This window comes from Euphorbia lathyris, chromosome 9 (genome assembly GCF_963576675.1).
Source record: "Euphorbia lathyris chromosome 9, ddEupLath1.1, whole genome shotgun sequence".
Classification (NCBI taxonomy): domain Eukaryota; kingdom Viridiplantae; phylum Streptophyta; class Magnoliopsida; order Malpighiales; family Euphorbiaceae; genus Euphorbia; species Euphorbia lathyris.
The window spans coordinates 40,587,324-40,596,574 of NC_088918.1; the positions used below are offsets into that span (position 1 = coordinate 40,587,324).

The following is a 9,251-nucleotide window of genomic DNA, read 5'->3' on the forward strand; positions in this document are numbered from 1 at the left end:
GTGTTACACTAGAGTCAAAGCGTCACATTCCGTAATCCAGAATACCAATTAACATTCCTTTGGGTCTGAGGATTATTTATACCTATTAATACCAATGAGATGAACAGGTGACAAGGAAGAATCTACCCATCCTGTTATCTCAAGTCGGGTCCCCAATCCTAATGAACTACCTTTCATCGGATCTATGTAACTGTCCAGATATCTATATATATGAAGCTTGTGAGATCAGCTTTCTGTCGGACAGAAGACACTGTTACATGCAAGTCTCAACTGCGATATGTCAATCCTAAACATATTGCTTGACTTGGGGTGGTTTTAAGTTTATTGGTTTATTATAAAGTTTTGTCTCACTTCATGCTTGTATGAACACTTTATAATCACTTTAAACAAACTTACGGATTTTCTTTTATTAGACTTTATTTAGTGCTTTAAAAGGGTTTTGCCTTTATATAGTTATAAAACATATATCTCATTAAAACAAATGATATAAAGAACACTTCATTTACATTAAGTCTGTATCCTAGAACAATTGTATATAGGGCACTAAACCCCAACATATCAGTCAAAGCACCGACGTCCTTTCTGCTTCGAACAGTGTTGGCTCCCAGAGCCATCTTTTATTGATCATGTCACAAACTGCTAGGAAAATTGTACTGAAACCGACAGTTTGCAGTGTTTTAATGTGTGTCGGGAGCAAATGAAGCAATGGGGAATACAATATAGGGGTCGTTTCGCGACCTCACTGAAAGAAGCGCAAGCTCGGGTCGACAGAGTCGTTTTCTCTACGGCTAATGATGATGATGAACTGGTCCAAGCACGCCAAGCCCTTTACGAGGCCCTGGATCAGGAAAACTGTTACTGGCAGCAACATTCAAAAAGCCAATGGCTAAAAAATGGGGACCGTAATAGTAGGTTTTATCATGCTTCAACCTCCCAGCGAAGGAGTAACCGCATCAGCTCGCTTCAGCTAGAAGATGGATCTCTGGCAGAGAACACAGCAGACATCGAAAAGGAGATTTTAATTAACATGCTATGTTCGTATTTTTAGCAGCTCAGAGGAACAACATGGAATTAATTTGGATTATGTGGCATCCAGAATCTCAGCTGATATGAATGACACCCTTATCCAACCATTTTCACTAGAAGAATTCAAAGCGACAACGTTCCAAATGCATCCTGACAAGTCTCCTGGACCCGATGGACTCAATCCAGGTTTTTATCAAAAGTTCTGGAACCTTTGTGGCATAAATATCTACCAAGCAGCAGTGAAATGGCTCGATAGTGGCTCTTTTCCTTCTGAGTTAGTCTCCACAGAGATTGTGCTAATCCCAAAATCGGCTGCCCCAAAAACGGTGAATGATTACAGACCAATTGCTCTCTGCAACGTCCTATACAAAATTATATCCAAGGTTCTGGCCAACCGTTTAAAAAAGGTCCTTCCAGCGATCATTTCAGATAAACAGTCAGCATTTGTCCCTGGCAGGCTAATCATTGACAATGTAATCTCGGCTTTTGAGACTATTCACTCTATAAAATGCAAGCAGAAGGGCTCAAAAGTTTCTGTAATAGTAAAGATTGACATTCAAAAAGCGTATGATAGCATCTGATGGGAATTTTTGGACCAAATGCTTAGGAAACTCGGCTTTCACCCCACACGGGTTAAATGGATGAGAATGTGTGTGGAACAGGTGTCTTATATGATCCGGGTTAATGGGAACATGGTAGGCCCGATTTTGCCAAGGCACGGGATTCGGCAGGGGGATCTCCTATCCCCATATCTATATATCCTGTGTGCCGAGGGCCTCTCACAACTTCTGAATTCAGCTCAGTCCGATGGTACTCTCACTGGTAGCCGAGTTGGTCGAAACGGGCCCACTCTCTCTCGCCTATTGTTTGCTGATGACAGTCTATGATTTTGTGGGGCTCTTAGGTCGGAAGCAATCTCTCTCAAGGCTATCCTGGATCGATATGAAAGGGACTCTGGGCAAGCAATAAATTATTCAAAATCGGGAGTTTTCTTTAGTTAGAAGGTTCAGAATGAGACGACAAGAAATCCGCGATATCTTGGGGATCAACCAAGTACTAGATATGAGCAAATATTTGGGGCTTCCTGCATATGTCGGAAGAAATAAGAGGGTGGTTTTTTGCTATTTAAAATCAAAGCTATGGTTGCGGCTCTTCGGATGGCACAGCAAACTACTCTCACAAGCCGGCAAAGAAATCTTCTTAAAAGCTGTTGCGCAGGCTATCCATGTCTTCTGTATGAGTGCCTTCATGATCCCTCTATCCCTATGCGAAGAGCTTCAGCGTATGATGAACTCCTTCTGGTGGGGTTCGAATCTAGAGGGAAGAAAACGGATTCACTGGGCTTCTTAGCCTAAATTATGTGAACGAAAAGAAGTTGGTGGAATGGGATTCAGACACCTCCACTCTTTCAATCTTGCTATGTTATATCGGCAGGCTTAGCATCTCGTGACTAGACCAGATACGTTATTTTGCATAATTCTCAAAGCTAAATATTTCTCATGAGGAGATTTTCTTTCATCAAACTTGGGCTCAAACCCCAGAATGATATGGCGTGGTATCTGGAGCTCCCGGGATGTTCTGTTGTAGGGACTTCGGAAGAGAATTGGAAATGGTATGGAGATAAACGTCTGGCGCGACCCTTGGATTAGTGACTCTGGGAACTTCCGAATCCGATCTCCTTCTACGGAAGGACTTGAGCTGATGACTGTTTCTGAGTTACGATTGCCGAACCAGTGTAGTTGGGATGTACAACTCCTTCAAACTCTTTTCTACCCTGCTGATGTTCGTTCAATCCGATCTTTGCTTGCAGGTAGTCTAGATGTGAATGATTCGTATATGTGGTATTTTGACAAGAAAGGAGTTTTCTCGGTTAAATCAGCCTATCGACTGGCTTGGGTGAACCACGGTGAAAGTTCTGATGTTCATGATCCAGCCACCTGGACTAAGGTATGGTCTTTCCCTCTCCTACCGCGTGTAAAATTACTCGTATGGCGTTTATGCCAAAATTACCTTTCGCTGCGCGAGAATTTACGATCGAAAGGCCTGGCGGTTGATAGTTCCTGTGGTTTGTGCGGGTCTGATATTGAACACTCTATACACTTATTCGTCGATTGTGATTATGCGGTTCGTCTCTGGCAAGCTATGGGTATTGAAACTTTTCAACCGGATGCAGACTATTTCATTGATTGGTTTGAGAAATGTTTGAATTCTTTCTCCCGAGAGGAATGCCACCGACTGTGCATGGGGCTTTGGGAACTTTGGATTCAGCGGAATGCCCGCCTTTGGAATGATGGTCATACACTGGCTCATGTTGCTGCTAAATTAAGTTTGGAGTTCTTGAGACACTTCACAGCAGCCTAGGAACACCTTATGGCGCCCATTTCTGCACGCTGCAACACCCGCTGGTCACGACCAAGCCTGGAGGCCTTCAAACTCAACATTGATGTTGCATGCCCAGTGGGGGATGCTGTTATTGGATACGGGGGCGTGGTTCGGGATCACAATGGTCATTTTGTGGAAGCCTACGCAGGGCGGCTGGATGGTTTTTTCTCTCCCAGGATGGCGGAAGCTCTTGGCCTGCTAAAAGCTCTACAGTATCTGCAGAACCGAGGTCGTTCGCGAGTGGTAATTGAAATGGATGCTGCGGAAGTGGTACAGGCGTTTCAGCATGAGCCCAGGGACCTGACTGAGTTCGGCATTATTATCTCAATGTGTAGACGGATTTTTACTTCTCTCTCGGAGGTCCAGATTCGCCCTATTCGTCGAACTGCTAATAACGTCGCCCATTTGTTAGCTAGTAAGGGGTTAGACACTCACAATGATCTGTTATAGCATACTGAACCCGTTTTTTTAAGCGTTCTGTTCTGATTACTTATCTTAATAATATCTTTAGTCTGTTTTACTTCAAAACAAAAAGAAGGTAAGATATGACAAATTGTCTAAAAAATTATCTTATCGTGTGCATTGCATAAGGTTCCACGCTAGTTTTAAATTAAATTATTATTTTTATGAAAATGTTAAATAAATTTTTTTTGAAGTTAAATAATTATTAAAACATATAAATAAGTGAAAAAAGGTTCAAATTTTGTAAATGAGATTTATGTGGTTAAAAAGAAAGAGAAAAATATGGTCCTCAGATATTTTGAGTGAATTTCAAACAACAAAATATACGAATCAGCAGAATTATAGAAGTTACCAGAAATTCGGTTGGTATAGTCTAAATAAAAGGTTGAATATTATTTAGAAAGGAAAATAAAATAAATAATGGAAAGCAAAAAGGACGGGGTGGTGGCTGGAAAGTCCTTAAAAAAGCATGTGTATTTTGGTAATTTGATATACCATCAACAACTACTCCATATATAAGAGGAGGCGGCTCTCATTTAAGTAGCTTTTCAATTTATAGCCCATCTTTCATCTCTGCAAATTATATGTATATACACCTTTCTCTCATTCAGATTTTCTCCACAAAAACCTTCCTCGCCGCTACTTGATAGGTAAACCGGACCTCTTTCTCACTTTTCCTTTTAAAAAATTATATTCCATGGTTTTAGTTTGTATTGTAATTTGCAATCCCTTTGCCCTTAAGCAGATTCTCCTAATGTTTTAGGTTATGATTAGGTCTCATATCTTTCAGTTTCTTCTTTTGATCTATATCACATTTCGGTAATCATCATTTCAGATTCCTCTTTCATGATTTTAATATGCTTTTATGTTTTCTACGAATGTAACTTCATATTTGTGTTCGCGTTGAGGATTTTCTTTATGCGTGAGTTTTAGTATTTCCATATGTGGTTAATCAAGATCCGGACATTTCTTGAATTTGTTGGTGGTTTTTGAGTTTTTACTTTGCAATTGCAAAAAAATAGAGTGTATTATCTCTAAAATTAGGCATTGCCTTTTATTTTTGGCATTCTGAAATTAATCAATTGCAAATAAATAGTGTATTATCTCTGAAATTGGTCACTGCTTATTATTTTTGGCATTCTAATTTCCACGGGAAATGGTAATGTTTTCATATTTTTATAATTGGATATAGTTTTAATTTTCTTTATATTTTCTACCTTTTTAGACGTTTATTGCATTTTATTTTTTCTGCTTATTGAAATTCAGAGATGTGTAGACTAACTATAAAATTTAATATTGTAGCAATAACATGTAAATCAGCATTCATATATGTTATTTTAACATGATGAGAATTTTTCTGCTGATACCACATTGTCCATGGTTTGCATCATCAACATTTGCTACCTCCTTTGAAGTGTTGTATTTGTGTCTCATCTGTCTCGAAATAAACTTTTCCTTAGTTTCAGTCCTCATTTGGTTGAGTTGCATTATCAGGAGACATGTTCTTGTTGAAATTTATGTTTTGGATTTCTATTAATCATAGGCCTTGTTTGCCAGAAAATATTTTTCTGATTTTCCGGTGTTTGTTTGCTTAGTAAAATAAGTCAACGGAAAATTTTAGGTTAGTCAACAGAAAAATATACTAATAAAGTGAGGAAAATGTTTTACCCTTTGGAAAAGAGTAAAACATTTTTCTAAGTCCTTTAGAACCCTACTCTATTCCTTGTTACCCCTTTGAAAACAGTAGCCGCCCGCCACTTCTTTCTGTTTTCCGGTGTTGTTTCCAAACAATGGAAATATTTTATTTTCCTACAAAAAAAAATTACTTAACCAATATTTTCTGTCAAAAAAACAGGCCATAATAACCTTCTTTTTTCTCTTATATTCAGGTGAAGATTTTATTGGACTTACTGGTTGGTCGAAACGGAAATATCTTCTGCTCTTTTTTTCAAATCTTCCAAAAGTTTATCAAAAAAATCAGGGAATGCTGAAAGATGTATTTAAAATTCAGAATCTCTTCCTCTGATGTTGACGAGGTCTTAGCTCCAGGTGGGCTATCCTTGTGTATCCTCTATGAGACTGAATATTTAACTTGTAGCACATTTCAGTTCTGTGCTCTAATGCGCAGTCCGATTACTAGTAGAGGAGTGCATGCAATGTCAAAGCATGATGTTTGTGAGGACGGTTGATCTTTTAATCTGTTGAGATCAACTTCTTAAATATCTATATCAGAAGTAGACATTAGCAGATATAGTAGCTTTTCTTTTGTTTCAAACGTTGTAGCTTGAAATGGAAACCAAAGGGCATGTATTGATGCAGAAATATGAAATTGGCAAATTGTTGGGCCAAGGAACATTTGCGAGGGTCCACCATGCAAGGGATCTTCGAAATGGAAGGAGTGTTGCTATCAAGATCATTGACAAAGAGAAGGTATTTAAGGTTGGAATGATTGAGCAGATTAAGCGCGAAATTTCTGTGATGAGACTGATTAGACATCCAAATGTTGTAGAACTTTATGAGGTTTTGGCCACCAAAACCAGGATTTACTTTGTTATGGAATATGTTAAAGGTGGTGAGTTGTTCAACAAGGTAGCCAAAGGGAAGCTAAGGGAGGATGTGGCTCGGAAATATTTTCAACAGCTTATCAGTGCAGTTGATTATTGCCATAGTAGAGGAGTCTGTCACCGTGATTTGAAACCTGAAAATCTGTTGTTGGATGAGAATGGGAATCTGAAGGTTTCAGATTTTGGATTAAGCTCCCTTGCAGAATGTAAGCGTCAAGATGGTTTGCTCCATACTACATGTGGGACTCCTGCATATGTTGCTCCAGAAGTGATAATCCGAAAAGGATATGATGGATCGAAAGCTGATATTTGGTCTTGTGGAGTGATCTTATTTGTTCTGATGGCAGGATATCTACCATTCCATGATACGAATCTCATGGAGATGTATAAGAAGATTGGGAAAGCTGAGTTTAAATTCCCCAATTGGTTTCCACCTGAAGTACGCAAGCTTCTATCAAAGATCCTGGATCCAAACCCTAAAAAAAGAATATCCATGGCGAAAATAATGGAAAACTATTGGTTCTGTAAGGGGCTAGAATCCCGACCTCTTGTTGTTGAGATGGAGACAAAAGAACCAGCTCCTCTAGTAGGCTGTGATGCAATATTCAATGAGAATGAGAGTAGCTGCACTTTGACAGAGTCGAAGCAAGAAGTGGTGAAGCCTTGTAACTTGAATGCCTTTGATATCATCTCCTACTCTTCTGGTTTTGACTTGTCCGGCTTGTTTGAAGAGAAATATAAAAAGAAAGAAGTCCGGTTCACTGCAAACAAGCCAGTGGCAGTTATCATCTCGAAACTTGAAGAAATTGCCAAGGGTTTGAGGCTGAAAATAAAGAAGCGGGATGGCGGGTTATTAAAAATGGAGGGTACAAAAGCAGGAAGGAAAGGAGTATTGGGCGTTGATGCAGAAATCTTTGAGATCACACCTGTTTTCCATTTGGTGGAAATGAAAAAATCGAGTGGAGATACAATGGAATATGAGAAGGTATTGAAAGAAGAGATCAGACCTGGACTGAAGGATGTTGTTTGGAGTTGGCAAGGAGAGCAGCAGCAGCAGCAGCAGGTAGAACCAGAACCAGAACAAGAACAAGAACAACCGGAGCCACAACCGTCTCATCCTTATGCATTAAATGTTATACCATGAAATGTTGGCAGCAACAATGCAGCTCCAGTTCTTGCAACCATGACATTTCGCAGTTATTGTGTACTTTCTTTCTTTATTGCCTTTGTTGAAAAAGCGTTTATCATTGTGAGTCTTAAGTATATATAACCTATTGGTATTGTTGGAAGTATGCTTTAATTAGATGTGTGTTCTGTTTGTTGGCTGAATTTAAGCATATTCATATTCAGCACCTGTAACTTCTTAGCCTTGTTTGAACAACAATTATCAATTTGAGTCCAGAATACTTTAATTAAGATGTTTTCTGTTTTCTGGCTGAATTTAATCATATACCACTCATCATGTGGTATTGTTTTGATTTGTGAATATCACCATTGAATAAAAGACTATTTTAGCCTTCTCTTATATGGTCCATATGTTTTAGTTGCATCTTTCCTTTATTTCTTTTTGTGATTCTGAAAATACTTGTCATTTTAAAAACAAGTATGTCCTTACATTTGATGTTGATAATAATATAATTAACAAAGTGATTTGTCTTCTGAAAATGTTAATTATATTTTAGTGTAACACTATAATTAAAACATTTCAATAACTTTTTGTTTTTAGCACAAAGGAGCAGATAACAATTAAAATCATTTATAGATGGCTTGAAATAGAACTTGTCCATAATGCTTGATTGACAACCTAAACTTTTAAAGTGTTCTTATAGTCCCTATCAACTTTCATTCATAAAATGTCCAGTTAGCTCCTTGAACTTGTGTAAAATGTAATCAATTAATTACGCAATTGCAAAAAAGTAAATTAAATGCGTAAGATGTATTGCACGCATCTTAAAATAAGTAAAATGACCAAAGTCGGGGTAATGTGATGCGGCTTACTTTTTTGCACCTAAATGATTAATTGATTACGTTTTACGCAAGTTTAGGGGGGCTAACTAAACATTTTATATAAGTTGAAGGGGCTATCGAGATACTTTAAAAATTCAGAAGGTCAATCAACTGTTTTGGGCAAATTCAAGGAGGCAAGCGGTGTATTAAGCCTTTATAGATTCATGCACACATAAAAAAAAAGGAAAATTATGTTTTGCAATATGGCATTTTTATTTTGTTGTTTTGACCTTTAGTGAATAAATGATACATCATCTATTTCAAAATAATTGTCACATTTGACCAAATCACACATATTAAGAAAATGATTTGCATTAAATTTATGGAACATAGACTATAATATTTTTTTATCTCTCTTTATTAATAATTCTCATTTTGTATGTACTCATTAAATTGAGCCACTCTCCATACATTGAAAATTTAAAATAACAAAAAATCCAATTAATAGTAAGTTCGTTAATAAAAAGGTAAAATAAGAAAAAGTTACATGGAAACTATTAACAATTATTTTAAAATGAGTAGGGTGGAAGTTCAAATATTGACTTAAAGTATCAAGTAAACAATTGATTTATTGTAAGAAATTTTATTTAACATTATTAATATTTAATTGTTTTTACCGACCTAAATATGTAACTTGTTCTTTCGATTATGCACGTTTATGCTTTGAATTTCATCAATTTCTCCGAACTTCTCTATGCATTTATGATCATGACCATGTATGAAGTTCGATATTACATCATCAGCACATAATTTGTCCATCGAAACAGCCAAACCATCAAGACATTATTTGTGTATCAGTTGTTACGAACT

The 9,251-nt window shown here is 37.4% G+C and overlaps 1 protein-coding gene across 1 annotated transcript; it reads left to right on the forward strand.

Moving 5' to 3' along the window:
- The first annotated feature begins 4,366 nt into the window (after positions 1-4,366).
- On the forward strand, positions 4,367-7,959 carry LOC136205539 (CBL-interacting protein kinase 2-like). The gene is made up of 2 exons (XM_065996181.1): positions 4,367-4,520; positions 5,760-7,959. Exon 2 carries the CDS (start codon positions 6,160-6,162, stop codon positions 7,576-7,578), a length of 1,419 nt encoding a protein of 472 aa, XP_065852253.1. The 5' UTR covers positions 4,367-4,520; positions 5,760-6,159; the 3' UTR covers positions 7,579-7,959.
- The last annotated feature ends 1,292 nt before the right edge of the window (positions 7,960-9,251 follow it).

Bases quoted from the DNA above. Each gene is read 5' to 3' on its own strand.
- LOC136205539 (XM_065996181.1), top strand. From the start codon at position 6,160: ATGGAAACCAAAGGGCATGTATTGATGCAGAAATATGAAATTGGCAAA.